General features: G+C 38.9%; 1 protein-coding gene across 1 annotated transcript in view; it reads right to left on the bottom strand.

The window, feature by feature from the left end:
• The window catches only part of GPATCH8 (G-patch domain containing 8), a 79,360-nt gene that overhangs the window by 40,115 nt on the left and 23,018 nt on the right, over positions 1 to 16,227 (bottom strand). Inside the window, 1 exon segment of the mRNA XM_067556270.1 lies at positions 8,980 to 9,054. Within this exon segment, the coding sequence (XP_067412371.1) occupies positions 8,980 to 9,054 (75 nt within the window).

The following is a 16,227-nucleotide window of genomic DNA, read 5'->3' as shown; positions in this document are numbered from 1 at the left end:
ATTGTGTGTTGTGTGAAAATGTACTTCCTTATGTTTGTTTTAAACCTGCTGTCTATTAATTTCATTGGGCGACCCCGGTTCGTGTGTGATGTGAAGGGGTAAACAATACTTCTTTATTCACTCTCTCCACACTATACATGATTTTATAGACCTCATATCTAGTCATCTCTTTTCTAAATTGAACAGTCCCAGTCTTTTCAATCTCTCCTCATTTGGAAGTTGTTCCTTACCCCATATCATTCTGTTGCCCTTCTCTGAACTTTTTCCAATTCTAATATATCTTTTTTGAGATGGGGTGACCAGAACTGCATGCAGTATTCAAGGCATGAGTGCACCTTGGGTTTATATAGTGGCCTTATGATATTTTTTCATCTTACTATCTATCCCTTTACTAATGGTTTCTAACATTGTTAGATTTTTTGATTGCCACAGCACACTGAGCAGATGTTTTTAGAGAACTATCCATGATGACTCCAAAATCTCTTTCCTGAATGGTAACAGCTAATTTAGACCCCATCATTTTGTATGTAGAGGTGGGATTATGTTTCCCAATGTGCATTATTTTGCATTTACCAACATTGAAATTCATTTGCCATTTTCTTGCCCAGTCACCCAGTTAAGTGAGATCCCTTTGTAACTCTTTGCAGTCAGCTTTGGACTTAACTATCTTGAGTAATTCTGTATCGTCTGCCAACTGTGCCATCTCACTGTTTATCCCCTTTTCCAGATTATCTCTGAATATGGTGAACAGCACTGGTCCTAGTACAGATCCGTGGAGGACCCTGCTATTGACCTCTCTCCATTGTGAAAACTGACCATTTATTCATACCCTTTGCTTCCTATATTTTAACCAGTTACTGATCCATGAGCAGACCTTCCCTCTTACTCCATCACTGCTTACTTTGCTTAAGAGCCTTTGGTGAGTGACCTGGTTAAATGCTTTCTGAAAGTCCAAATACACTATTGTTCACTCGATCCCTTTTGTCCACATATTTGTGGACACTCTCAAAGAATTCTAATAGATTGGTGAGGCACGATTTCCCTTTACAAAAGCCACGTTGACTCTCTCCCAATGTATTGTGTTCCTTTGATAATTCTGTTCTTTACTATAGTTTCAATCAATTTGCCTGGTAATGAAGTTAGGCCTACTGGCCTGTAATTGCCAGGATCACCTCTAGAACCTTTTACAAAAAAATTCTTTAAACTCAATACGCTGTTTGCTGACAAATTCTTTAACTATGCAACAACCCTTTACAACTCATGATATTACAGAATATCTTGAGTTGTAATGAGTTGTCTGGTTGTGACACTGAATGATGCATTGTATCCTAAAGAGAACTAATAAAAATGCTACCATTTTAGTTTAATTCAATAATAAAGTATTAAACAAAAACCCCAAGTCAGAACAGCAGTGTTTTACACTCATTCCTCACTGGTGTAAATGATTGAATAATGTGCACGCCAATGATGCATCAGACCTAAAGAGCACAAGAGTTTGAGATTTACAGTGTGCATGGATGCATTTCCCACCCCCTCAAAAAATTCTAGTGAATAGAACCCTTTGTCTTCTGTTCTGTGGGTAAAACGAGACATTTTAGTCTCACTTGTGTTTTTTCAAGACAAGAATGTACAACAATGTCCTTCCCACCCTATGGGATCTCTCTACTACTACTGAAGCAGTAGTTAGTACTACATTAAAAAACAAGGGAGAGGAGTATGATATGCCAGGATATAAATGTTTAAATCGGTATGAGTGAAAGAGAAAATGAACAACAAATATGGTTTCTAACTATGAATACTACAAAAGAGCATTTTAGACTTTAAGGTTTATAAAAACTTACCTGTGAGTGTAACTGCTGCAGATCATTTATGCCACAGACACACAATTGCATGTTCCTCTTGTAAAATGGGGCCACAGGTCAATTATTTTGTGGATTATTACACTCTAATTGTTCTTTCTACGGTAACATATTAACTGTATCTGACAAAGGATTATGGGAATCAGATTTAAAAAACTGATGCTGACAAAAATGGCTGCATTTTTAAAAAGGACAAGAACTACCATACAATCTTTTGTTAAGAGGAGATGAGACATTGTGCTGACTGTGTTGTGTTATGAATGCACTAAAATAAACAGACAGATGAAGCAGTATGCTATTTCCAAAAGCAGTGCAAGTGGAGTGAAAGCATTTCCATACGAACCTGGCTTTAAAAACTGGGCTGTCAAAAGAACAGTTAAATGTAACACAAAGTAAGAAACTGTCCAATCACTAATGGTAGTTTTTCTTTTGCTTTGTTTTCAATTCACTGCTTGCAAGTAATGAATTTATTAAAAAAGAGTGAAAGCATAAAATAAATTTAACAAGTCAAGACCGGCTGGGAGATTCAAGAGTGGTGTGTTGTGACTGACACAGTGAAGGGGTAAACAAATGTTAAAGGGGAAAAAAGAAAAATTCAGAAGGGTTATACACATTAGCACCACTTTTACAAAAACCACTCAAGAGGATGGTCATGTTTATTCAACTTGCAACAAGCTGAAAATTATGACTTCAAGCCTACATCTTACTGTATCTCAGTTCCCAGGAAAAAGGTGGCATTTTCCCCCAATACCATCAAATGTCTAGATATCTTCTGATATAAAATTATTTAAATTCACAATTTTTGGCACTGAATAAGCAGTGAAATTGCTGGACAGTTAAAAACAGTCAACTGAAAGGGCATCTTTCCTTTTGCAGTTGTGAAGATAACATTCCTACGGGTCAGATATTAAATTCCAGTGGGGCCTACACCCTGAAGAGATTATTGATGATCCCCTCCCATTTTTCACCTATCCCTTCATTGCACTAGAGCTGAGGAAGACTGGCAGGAACTCTCTTCACAGTTTAAATGCTGCCCTTAAAATTAGCGGTTGAATTGCTAGGGTCAGAAATGGGATCCGAGCTAGTGTAGCTTTGCAGAGCTACTAGCTCTTATTGGCCTCTGGAGCGAGAGGCAATACTAATCAGATCGGAAGCTCTCACAGAACATTGTAGATAGGCTGTTGGCTTGTGATCTTCTTCTGGAATAATAATATATTAACTTTGTTCACCTCTAGGGGAATCCCTTTTACTTACAGAGGTCTTCTAAGCAGTTGCACTGGTTCCCAAATATGCCATTGGCCAGTCTAAGGAAACAACTCCGTCCTCAGAGCACAGGCAGACCTTACTCTTATAACTCACTAGCGATGTCACTTGAGAGCTCCTTGTAGCAGTCACATTAAAAGCTGTCAAGTCGGCCAAATGAACAAAATCAATCAATATGTGTTGGAGTTCACTGATACAGTAGAATCCACACAGGCAACTAAGACCTAGAGTAACTAGTTTTGTATGCAACAGCCAGGCTAATTATTTTCTTAGTAGCCAATTATGTGGTGCCACATGTAACAGATTAGTGAATGGTTGACAGTATCTCTTAATGTCTTTTCTGCTAAGGTATTTTAACATTACTTTGACACTTATACAGCACATTTCACCCCAAGATCAGAAATCTCTAACAAAAGAGTGATCATTCCCATTTCTCAGATGGGGAACTATTTTCAAAGGGGCTTAAATGATTTAGAACCCTACATCTCACTGAAAGTCAATGGAACTAAGTCACTTGGCTAAAATCACTTTTAAAATTTTTATCTCAAATGACTTGTCCAAGAGGAAACAGTCAGGAGTGCCCCACAGAACAGAGCCCAGGTTTCCCAATTCCGTCTTGTGCTCAAACCACTGAACAAGACTGCCTTATTTAATTACTTTTCACGTGTCCCACTGATTTTTGATCATGGTTCCTGTAGTCAGAGTTTCCAGCAGTGGTCCCGGCAGATATAAAGTGACTCGAAGGATTTTGACAGCATTGTGTGAGAAATATTATAACTAATGATTTCAACTAATAGATGTTGAACTGTTCAACTGTTACAAATATGCCAAAAGTTAATTTTGCCTAACACTGCTTCCTCCTCCCAAGGTTTCCCCCCCCCTCCAGAGCCATTCCTTTTTTACTATTAACCTTTCAGCATAGACAAGAACCATACATCACTTGAGTGGATTGTAAGCTGTGCTGACTGTGTATGAAGTTATCTATAAGCAAGGACTGGGTGCCACTGTGTGAACCCATGCAAACAAGAGGTTGTAAAGATTCCCAACACAAAACCTATAGCTCACTACAGATGACACAATGAAAACTAGAGAGAAAAGCCAAACAGTAATGCTACACCATTCAGCTTCAATACGCACATTATTTATAGCGCTGGTCACATATGGCTACTGCTAAATGTCAAATCAGCAGCCTTATCAGGTTACACTTTGGAACGAGTGGAGTCCACAGATCTGCACAGATATGCAATGTGACAAAAGCCAACTTCACAAGCTATTGTAGACTTCTAGATGAGAGGACTGAATTGTGATCTTCAACAAGTAACAACTGGAGTCTGAACCCCTGCAGTTTTAAAGAGCCTATTTAGGCAACTGAACAGAACTATATAGGAAAAGGATATTCGTTAGTTATGACAAGGACAAACTAACAAAAAGCTTAAGAGTAAGTGAATGATGTGCAGTCTCACTTCCAACCTGTTACAAAGACAACTTGATTTAACTCTGACGTTCTGCATACTGTGTGTAGTGGGAGAGGAGGATGGGTTTTTATGTAGTCACTAAGGCTACTACTGAACTCCTGAAGTCATATTACCATGACAAAAAACGAAAATTGTCTTCAACAAGTTTCCTTAGTAAAGCATAACTAGTATAAAGACAATAAGGATTCTAGTAAATCAGCAGTACTTGGTAACTGCCCACTCCACAACCTGGACATAGTGCACTTTCCTAGAATGTTTCACATCAAATGTGTGCAGCTCATTATGTAGCTGAAAATCAGACTGCTTGTTTCAAAACTTAGAAGATGCTGAGCGCAAAAGTTCCCATTCACTTTAGCAGGAGTTGTGAGTGCCCAGAAACTTTTAAAACAGGACAAAAGTTTTGTAAAAAGTTAACCGCTTCTCTTTTTTTTTTTTTTTTAATCTGATTACAGTTCCATAGCCACTAGATTTGTAAATATGACCAATGACTACCTGCACTTTTTCATAAATCTATACTGAATATTTTCTTCCTTTTATGAAACAGAATAGTTGGTTCTCATTTAGCCCAACAAAAATTATTTTTCTTTAAAAAATGTCTTCTAATAAAAAAAACTTTCAAGTAATTAAATATTATAAATATATTTTCCTGTTTTAGTTTGAAGGAAAAATAAACCTTGATATCGTCTCACTAACTTGTAACATTTTGGAACCTGAAGTCCTCTTAAGGCTTTATCTTTATTGTTCTATCTCTGACTTCCAAACCTCTAGCTTGCTCTAATTCTACTTTTCCATAAGAAGAAATATCTTGGTTACATTCTTATCATGCCACGGTCTAGAGACATCTCTGGCCTACAATAGCAGTACAATGCAGGATTTCCATGTTCACTAGCTGCTGCAGACAGCTTTTTTTAAATATCTAGTACAGTAATTCAAAACACAGTTAAACAGTGTAATGATCTGTAGACTCCCAAACCTATGAGATTCCAGCCACCTTTGAGTTGCATGCTGTAGCAGTACAGTCAGCATCTCTCAACAGATAATGCTGCAGAGATGGATCTAAATTCAGCAGTGATAATCAAAATGTATGCTCCAAACAAAGCCTTTCTTCCTAGGGATTTCCAAAAGTGGTCTACAGTTACTAGGTTTCAAATAGTTTTCAGATTCCTAGAAGATCTGAAAAGCTTTTAAAGAAATCCACTTATTTTTAGTAGGATGTACTTAAACTACTGCTAAAAACAAGAGTTTTCTTTTCTTTTTAAAGACACTTAGAGGTTCATGTGCAGTTTCCATTGTAATAAATGGCAAAACTTGCATTGACTTAGTGGTGCAGGATTGGGTTCTTAGTGTTGCTACCAGCTAAATTTCTTTCTGAAAGATGAGTTGAAACACTAACAGAGAATTGTCTAAGATCATAAATCATGAATACAACACATGGGTAAACTTCAAAATTGCAAATACAGCACATTTTAAAATTAAATATTTGAAAATTATTTCCTCGTACTTACCTCTCATGATCTAAGTTCATGGTTGTTACTCTTTCTTCTGGAAGAGCTAATGATATAACACACCCAAAGCAGAGAAAGAAATATGATGCCCCACACTGCTTTAGGTGTGAGATCCAACTCTTGCAGGAGGAATACAGAATCCTAAACTCTGGGTTTAGCAGGTAAAAAACCCACTACATTTCCTTAAAATGTATTTGTAATTTTGCAATTTGAAGGTTTACAAATGTACTCAGTTAAACAATTTGGGAGTTTAAGGAATTTTTAATAATTTCAGCCTATGTAACAAATTATATTAAACTTAATAGCCGAAGATCGTCTTAAACACCAACAACATATTTAGTGGAGAGGACAGAAATATGATCTACTTCTTTGAAAAGTTTAAACGAGAGTCCTGTGTTGCAGCCCACAAAAGCTTATGCCCGCAGGAATTTGTTAGTCTTTAAGGTGCTACAGGACTCATGTTGTTTTTGCTGTAAACAGACTAACACGGCTACCCCTTTGAAAAGTTTGGTTCTTAACCTAAAAACAGGTCCTTTAATTTTCCCTTTTTTAAAATTCCTGTCTCCATAAAAAAAAATTTTTTTTAAAGCCTATCTCCCCAAAAATAATTACTACCCAGTCCTCTCATAAAGATAAACTATGAAGATACAGTATCAGACAATTGCTAAATATTTTTGGGGCAATAAATATTTTATTATAAAAACACACACCTAACCCAATATACTATCATACATTTTTTTTTAGTAGTCTGTCTTCTAAAGTATATATTTTTCTCTCTTTGATGCTACATAACCCAATTCCTGCATTCCCAAATATTTAAGCTTTTTTTTTAAGCCTAGCTTCCTACAGATGGAAGAAAAAAATGTAACCAACTGGGTCCTAGGGTAAGAACCATTTTGGGGTTTTTTGGTCCGTTCTCCCCCATTCCTCCAATCCCTCAAAAAAGGCAGATGATGTTCTTGTCTTCTCCACCAAATGTGTTCTTAAATTTTAGTCATGAGACTTAGAATTGAGTTCATTTTATATATTAATATAAAAATCTGCCCATGTTAAAGTATTTAGATTTGATCATGTCCCTATATTTGGACTACAATGTGTGCAAGAATAATAAATACTTGTGCTGTAATTTAACCTAAGTTTTCTGCTGCTGTTCAAAACCCTTAAACTTCAGCAGATGATCATATACACTGTCACCCAGAGTAACTTTATTCCTAGGCATTGTGTACATCATATGCTTACATTTTCTGTATAATTTTATATGTCTGACTATTCCATAATAATGGTCAGAAGAGGTTTAAATTGTGAACATACATGCACTATTTTAATTCGTCACCCACAGGTTTTGTTCCTCTATTGTGGAATAAAACACTTGTAAAAATAAGATTTTGATCGAGTCTGTAGCTAACATTTGACTAATCTGTCTAGTGATAATTCCCAATGTAGTACAGAATAGAGCACCAGCTCTTCCTCATGACAGTTACACAGGGAAGTATGCCTGGCATGTCAATTAAGATTCTCATGTCACAATACAAGATTGAACTATTCAGCAGAACCTCGAATGCAAATTCCCCCCTCTGCAGCATTATCTCATGCGTCATCAATTACTGCCATGCCTAAATCTAGCATCATGCCAGCACATTAAGACAATAGGTACTGTATGCAGTGTTCACTGGACCAGAAGAACAGAAATAAGAAGGGGAAAAGGAAACCCTAAAGAAATTAAAAAAGGCAGACCGTGCAATACAAACCAGATCATGGCTGCTTAGCTAATATGGGCCAACTGCTGCGGAAGAAAAATGTCGAACACCCCAAGTTGTGTAAATTTCTGTAAACATCTAAACACGCACACAGACACACACAACACCAACCTACATAGGAATGTAAATATATATTGATCCTTTGCTAACATGATGGTTTAAAAAGTGCACATTAAAGTGATGAAACTTCAGAGACAATTTTAGTTTCTTTAGGGAAAAAGGTATATGAAAAGTGCTAATCTTTAACAAACATCTAGCCTATATCAGAACACCATTAAGCTTCCCTTTATTTTTCCAACAAAGGCTTCATGCCACTAAGAGTATAGCTGAATATTTGCAGCTAAGCACTAATGTTAAATGCTGAGCTTCCAGGAGACATTTAGGCAGCATAATAAAATGTATTACTGTACATCTGAAACTAGTAAATGATACTGTGCAAAGAAAAAGTTAAAAGATCCAGAAGCTTATAAGAAAAGCTACTCAAAAAGCAACCTTTCCCCATTCTACAGTTTGATATTATTAATCACCATACCTAATTCAACAAAATAAAATGACATTTTAAAAACTGCACGGGAATGTTGTTTTTATGTGAAATACAATTTTCTGGGCAAGTTTAATATATTAGTACTGAAGCATATCAATTAAAATTCAGTTCTCCTCATTGCTAATGCTAATTCTAGCATTTATTAAGTTGTTATGCACACTAGTTGATAATCTGACTATTCAGGAAATGTAAGATAAAAGGATCAAAATATATTTTACTCCTGTCTTTCATTAGGTTCATAAAAATAAACTAACTTCTCAATAAAAAATTAATATTTAACAAACTAACTTTCCACAAATCATGTATTATTTCAATTAGTTTCTCAAATATCAAGATGAACTTTTTTTTTTTTTTTTTTTTACAGTACCCTGGATTATAGAAAGCACTATTGAACGATTAAAGTCCAGGCCCACTTAACATTAATGCAGGACATGCAAGCATATTAGAAAAGAATATCCCTGAACTGCTATTTCCACACTAGTGCCTGCCCTGACAAATTTAACTGCATTCACATCAATTCCCATCCAATCACTGCCTAGTCTGCTGGTGGGCTGACGGTGATTATGTTTATCTTACCGATTCTATTGGCTTGTCTAGGGATGCCTGTTCAATCTCCAAGTGTCCTTCTTCATATTGATCAAAATGATTACCCTGCAAAAGAAGATTTTTGTTATTTCTCTATAGTAATCAAGACATTTCCCAAAACTATGCCATTCCCACTCTTACGATATAAATTGAGCCCCAAACTAATTATACTTTATATAGATTAGACAGCAAAAGAAATCAACTAATTAAATAAGACTCAATTAGAACATAAAAATGACAATCAGATGTAAACCTAGCTATGCTGGACTGATGACCTTCATAAACTAGGAAGGTTTCCAAATGCCAGACAACTATTTAAGCTGACACCACATGCTACTTTTACTAAAATAAGTGAAAATGCTGATATCGAGAAACGTTGTGATGGAGAAAATAACGTGGGATAAAAATCACAGGAAAATTAAAATGACTTTTACAAACAATGGATACAGTCCACAAAGGCACAGATGGAGTGCATCACTGAAATCTGCAACTGGATGAATCTAAACTGCTTGAAATTGAATCTCAGCTGAAACAAAGTTACACACATTGTTTCAAATAGAAAATGTGAGCTAAAAACCATCTCCAATCTTTGTGAGTCACTTCAGAAAACTAACATAGGTCATTATCGTCAAAAGGCTACTGTTAGAAATTCAAGTATCCGTTCTCATCAAGGCAAGATTTTGTTCTTCTAAAGCAAATCACCAGGTTAAAGCTGTATCTCTTCTCTTGTGGATCCGACCACCATACCACTTGCCCTTTTTGACATCAGGATTGAACTGCTACAATGTACCTTGTGGGCTACCAAAGAGGCTGATTTGTTGCCTGCAGATAGATCAGAATGATACCTCAATTGCCTGGGGTTGGCAGAAGGGCTTATCTGTCTACCTACCATTTCCTCCTCTGCACTGCCTGCCAAGACATGGATAAAGTGTAACAGTTTGGTTATCAAGGGAAATGGTCAACTTGAAATCTAGTCAATTTCACAAGAACTTCCCCTTCCAACTATATTTTCCTATAGTTAAAAACGACCCTCCACCCTGCAGCTGTATGAAAAACCCATAAGAACACGGGAAACACTGACTATGCAGAGAGTGTTATCAAATATGATGAAAAATAAAGAAAAATACTAGTCCAATCTCCGTTGCAGTAACCCCAGCTATTAGCTACTAATTTGTAAAAAAGTTTTAAAAATCCAAGTGAAGTGTAATTTTTAAGATGACTGTTACCCATCGATATTTGAAGCTTTTAACAGACAGAATCCCATGTCATCTTGAACTCCCGGACAACTAAATACTCATTGCCTTAGATGTTACGGGGCTTTCAGACTTGCAGGAGTAGAAGCAGCACTGTTCATCTCTTTGCCTGCACAGCCCTGGAATTGGTTGAATACCCTGACTACTGACTTTGCAACAGCGGGGCGGGGCGTGTGTGTGTGTGGAAATCAACCTCAATCTGGTTTTTATTTCCAAAACCCTTCAACATGGCACATTAAACTGATATATTTTATACTTCTGTTTTTACTGCATCTAGGATCAGTCACAGACATCAAATATCATAACATTAAATCTTTAATGAAAGTACACAAACTTTTTTAATTATACCATAAACAACAATTTACACACACATTCCAAATAATTGACATTTGTGGCAACCTGGTAAAAAGGCAACATTAAACTGACCATATTTTATCTGAATTCTCTCCCTATCTTCTGTTGACTCAAGCTGTGTCACAAAGGGCGCTTTTCCTATTTTATAGCGCCATTTAATTACCTCTGATTAAAGCTTCACTGTAAATGAGCTCCAAAGTGACAAAATAAAGGCTGTGTATAAAAAGCAACATTATTCGACTCATAACCACCAAATCCTAATCCCACACTTCCTCTTCTTATAAAGATCATTAACATGCAAAGCTAGCATGATAGTGTGGCCCCATTAAAGCAATGACAAAATTCCCATCTACTTCAATGGCTCCAGGATTTCACACCTAGTGTCAAAATCCACCGAGATCCCATCTGATGAAATATCCTACATCCAACTCTTTCTTATCCCTTCTCCTGTCTGGTCTTTCTAAAGACTCAGACTTTAAGGCCAGATGGGACCACTGTGATCATCTAGTTGACCTCCTGCACATCACAGACCACAGTTTTCTATAAGACTCACTCCTCACTCCTCAACTGGGCTGTAAACCACTGTTGCTGCTGCAGCCTAAAATGTTTCCTCACCCCTGGAGGAGTTTACAGCCAGGAGCGAAACATGGCCCTCAAATCCTTAAGGCCATGCAACCTGACATCCGTCTGGTCAGAGAAGAGAGTCATGCGATCAAAGGGGAGGTCCTGGATGGATTGCTGGACCTCCGCCGACAGGCCAGATGATTGCAACCATGGGGCCCTCCTCATGGACACCACCGACACCATGGCTCTGGCGGCTGAGTCTGCAGCGTCAGAGGCCGCCTGGAGAGAGGCCCAGGCTACTGATTCGCCCTCCACAAGGATGGTCAAGAACTCTTTTTTCCGACTCCTGGGGCAAGGAGCCCACAAACTCAGCCATTGAGTGCCATATGTTAAAATCATATCTCCCCAGAAATGCTTGCTGGTTCCATATGCAAAGTCGGAGGCTAGCAGCTGAATAAATTTTGCATCCAAAGAGATCCAGTTTCTTTGCCTCCTTAGAGGTTGAGCTCGACTGCCCCATCTATCCCTCTCATTGGCTGCTGACACTACCAACAATCCTGGGGACGGGTGGGAGTAGAGATACTCAAAGCCTTTAGCAGGCACACAGTATTTTTTCTCCACCTGTTTGGATGTTGGGGGCAATGAAGAGGGTTCTGCCATAGGGCCTTCATCAATTTGATGACCCTTCGTGGATAGGGAGGGCCACTCTAGAGGGGGCCATTGCTGCTAGTCAGCCAGCTCCTTTAGCTCCTCCACCTCCAAGCCCAGATTGGCTGCTACCTGTTTGAGAAGCTCTTGGTGGGCACTAAAATAATTCTGGGGAAACTGTGGTGGAAGGTCCCATTACTGCCTCATCAGGTAATGAGGATGCCAGTAGGGGAAGAGTAGGTGACTGTTCTCCTGCCACCAGGGTCTCCTCCTCCAGACAGAAGAAACACCGGTCACCTGTCTGGCCCAGCTCATCATCAGAATCTGGGGGCAGGTGAGACACCGTTGCAGAGCGTATTTCTGAAGTCCTTGAAACAGACCTATGCTGGACCCCCAGAACTGTTGGAAACCCCCATGGGTTCCAAAATTGCCAAGATCCAGTCCATTGAGTTGGCAGCCAGGAGCCCAGTGGTGGGGCATGGAGAAACCTGGTGGCTGTGGCTGGGTACCCATGGTCTCTGCGGGAGGTCCTTCATCTTCCTCCAACTCCAAACCAGAGGACCATGGCGGTGCTGATCTTGCCTCTGGTTCGTTGGGGAGCCAGACACGGTGCTCCGATGCTATGGAGCAGCCCCGAGATTCTGGTGATTGGTACCAGGATTCCCTGGGCTGCCAATGTGCTGGCAAACACCACCTCAAGTCCAGGGATCGGTGCCGGGATCCCAATGTTCTCTACTGGAGGTCTGGTGACCAGTACTGAGAGTCTGGAAAGCTGCACGTGGAGTCCAGTCTGTGGCTACTGCGCAGCGGTGATTGATTAGGTGCCAACAACTGTTGTTGAGGCATCTGTGGGCACCACAGAGATGGTAAGTGGCACTGGAGATCTGAGTGGGCCATCATGGGCTTGCCCTAGGACCCTCTCTTGGCCAATTGGCTCGGCACGGTGTCTCAGTGTGCGGGTCTGTCATCCCGAGGGGTGGGCAGTACTGGGAGTACCAGTAAGACTGCTGCTGCCTGGAAGACTTTGGGGGTGGAAATCACTATTAGGTGCCGAGGGACTCAGCCACTACCAGGTATAGAAAGTGGGTCCTGAGGTGGGCTGGGAGCTCTATGGGATAAGGCCACAGCTGCCCTGAGTTCCGGAGAAGACAAGCAACCCAACATGGGTCCACTCCCAAATTGCTCCACTTAAGTGGGGAGCACCCTCTTTCGGCATGTGTAGTCTTCTTATGCTGTTTCTTCAGCACCAGTGATGGTGATTGGTGCTGTCTTGAGCTTGGTGCCAGGGGAGTGCTTCAGATAGTCACAGATGTACCAGGCGCTGAATCCGAGTGGCCAGGCTCAGACATCGGTCTGAGGGCCGACTCCATCAGGAGCGCTCTCACCCTGATGTCTCAGGCCTTCTTTATATGGAGTCTAAAATTTCTGCAGATCCTGCACTTGTTCCGAAGATGAACCTCACCCAGGCACTTGAGACAGCTCTGGTGATGGTCGTTCACAGCCATAGGTTTTCTGCAGGATAGGCAAGGCTTGAAGCCCATGAACCAGGGCATGCCCTGTCTCCAGGCCTGGCCCGTGAGTGAGGAGCACTCTAGAAACTACTAAAACTAATAAATACTAAACAACTAAAAGTCTATCTAATTTCTGAAACTATATACGCTAGTACAAGAACCACTGGGACTGCTTGCCAAGGCAAGGATGTTCTAGCACCATCATATGCAGTAAGAAGGAACTGGGGTGAAGGGGGGAGGCAGCAGCAGCATCCTATATAACAGCACAAACCTGCCACTGCAGAGAGCACTAGAACCGGCCATACAGTTAGTACTAAGGGAAAAATATCTGACACTGGTGCATGTGGCATGCACACACCCATGCCCCAGGAGAAAGGTGAAAAATCCCCAGGGGCCTGAAGGAAAATTCCTTCCTGACCCCAAACATAGCAATCAGTTAGACCCTATCATTTTTTATGTATAGTTGGGATTATGTTTTCCAATGTGCATTGCTTTGCATTTACCAGCATTGAATTTCATCTGCCATTTTCTTGCCCAGTTACCCAGTTAAGTGAGATCTCTTTGTAGTCAGCTTTGGACTTAACTATCTTGAGAATTTTGTATCATCTGCACCTCACTGTTTACCCTCTTTTCCAGATCATTTATGAAAATGCTGAACAGCACTGGTCCCTGTACAGATCCTTGGTGGACCCTGCTATTGACGTCTCTCCATAAACTGACCATTTATTCCTACCCTTTGTTTCCTATATTTTAGCCAGTTACTAATTCATGAGAGGATCTCCCCTCTTATCCCATGACTGCTTACTTTGCTTAACAGCCTTTGTTGTGGGATCTTGTCAAAGGCTTTCCAAAAGTCCAAGTACACCATATCCACTGAATCACCCTTATCCACATGTTTGAATGTCTCTAAGAAATAGACTGGTGAGGCATCATTTCCCTATACAAAAGCCGTGCTGACTCTTCCTCAGTGTGTCCTCTTCCTCTTCAAGTGTTCCTCACATCTTTCAAGTGTCATCACATCATTCAAACATCTGATACTTCTGTTTTTTACTGTAGTTTCAACCATTTTGCATGGTACTGAAGTTAGGCTTATTGGCCTGCAATTGCCAGGATTGCCTCCGGAGTCTTTTTGAAACACTGGCGTTACATTAGCTACCTTCCATTCATCTGGGATAGTGGCTGATTTAAGCGGTAGGTTACATACCACAGTTAGTAGTTTTGCAATTTTATAGGTGTTCCTTCAGGACTCTTGGGTGAATACCATCTGTCCTGGTGATTTATTACTGTTTAATTAATCAATTTGTTCCAAAACCTTCTCCACTGACACCTCAATCTGGGACTGTTCCTCAAATTTGTCCCCAAAAAGAATGGCTCAGGTGTAGAAATTTCCTTCATATCCATTACCGCATTAGGTCCTGGTTCAACATAATACTTAAGCACATACTCAATTTTAGCACAAGAAGTCCTGTTGACTTTTGTGGGACTAGGAACCAAGGTGAATTGATTTAAATCACCAATTTTAACCATGATTTAAATCACCAAGAAGGAAACCTCTATTTTAAATAATCTATTTCATTAGTGCTATATTTATATTACAGTTATTTTACCAAAGATATGTTGATTCTCATTCATTATTAATAATCATTAAAACATGTTGATTTGCAACTAAATATAGACTTTACACGGGTTCTTCTTTAGATGTATCTTCTCTAGAAGGATATACTATGTCTATACACTCTATTTTAACTACATCATCTAACATACATTTATTCAGTTTCTTAATTGTTTACATTTTTGATATTTTTATTTACTAGATTGTTTAATTTTTTATTTGTGATTTGCATCAAGTTTAATTTGGATGGAAATTCAAATTCAATTAAAAATGCACAAAAACAGCATTTTAAAAACATTTTTATTAGTGAACTAAACTACCTTAAATGTGCTAGAACATAAGAAAAAAACTTATAAAAAAGTTTATAAAAACGTATTTTACATTTAAAATTAAGGAAGTATCATCTATAGTTGGTCACCATGTCCTTCAAGACGTTAAAAGTAGTTGACCTCACCCTCACACCTAATTTTTATGCGTAGATTGGAAAAGGAAAACAAGCTTTATTGCTTTCTTCACCACCAGTTGGTTTCTTAACTTTGAATGAACTAGCCATTGAGATGAACTAGTTGAATAAACTGAAATGAAGAAAATATTTTCTCTGCACCTGTAGAAGAGGCCACTGCTATCAAAAGCTGGTTTAGCACTTCAAACTCCGATTCCAGGTGCTTAGCCGGTGACTTCCAGCACTTCAGTGGTTGACTTTTTTAAAGACTTGCAGCAAATATGTACTACTATTTAATATTATTTCATTTAAATTATTGTAATAGATTATAATGTTAGGCCTTAACATAGGTTGTTATAATTTCACATTTAATTTTAAATAAGTTTATTAAAAACCTAAAAATACAAAAAATACAAAAACTTGTATTTAATGTAAATTTTAATATCTGGATTTTTTTTATCACTGATTTTTATCCATCCTGCTAGGTATGTAACTATGGTACCTTGCTTAGTTAGGGCCTTAATTTCTGAGTCTCTTCGCAGTACCTGAAGTCAGCATCTATGTGACTTGTGTTGTAATGTGATGGACATTTTTTCCTCAGGTATTCTCTGTCCACTCACTTCAGATCTAATGTCCTTGCAACGTCAATCAAACTTTGTCATTAATCAGAACATTCATGTAAATGTGAGCTCTGGAGTTGAATGAAGGTCAGCTAAATGAAGAAATTTAAAACTGACAAAAGAGATTTGACATTTTGCTTTCACATCCTGCATGATCATTCCTTTTTGTTATGGGTTTCTCACTTATAAATGAGAGAAACTATGCTTCAAGGCTAGACATCGCCGGTTAAAGTCA

The sequence above is a fragment of the Emydura macquarii genome, unplaced genomic scaffold (genome assembly GCF_026122565.2).
Source record: "Emydura macquarii macquarii isolate MOO-44397 ecotype Brisbane River unplaced genomic scaffold, CSIRO-AGI_Emac_v2 contig_1692, whole genome shotgun sequence".
In the NCBI taxonomy this organism is placed as follows: Eukaryota; Metazoa; Chordata; order Testudines; family Chelidae; genus Emydura; species Emydura macquarii.
Note: the sequence above shows the minus strand (reverse complement) of the source record. Positions and strands in the feature narration are given on the sequence as shown.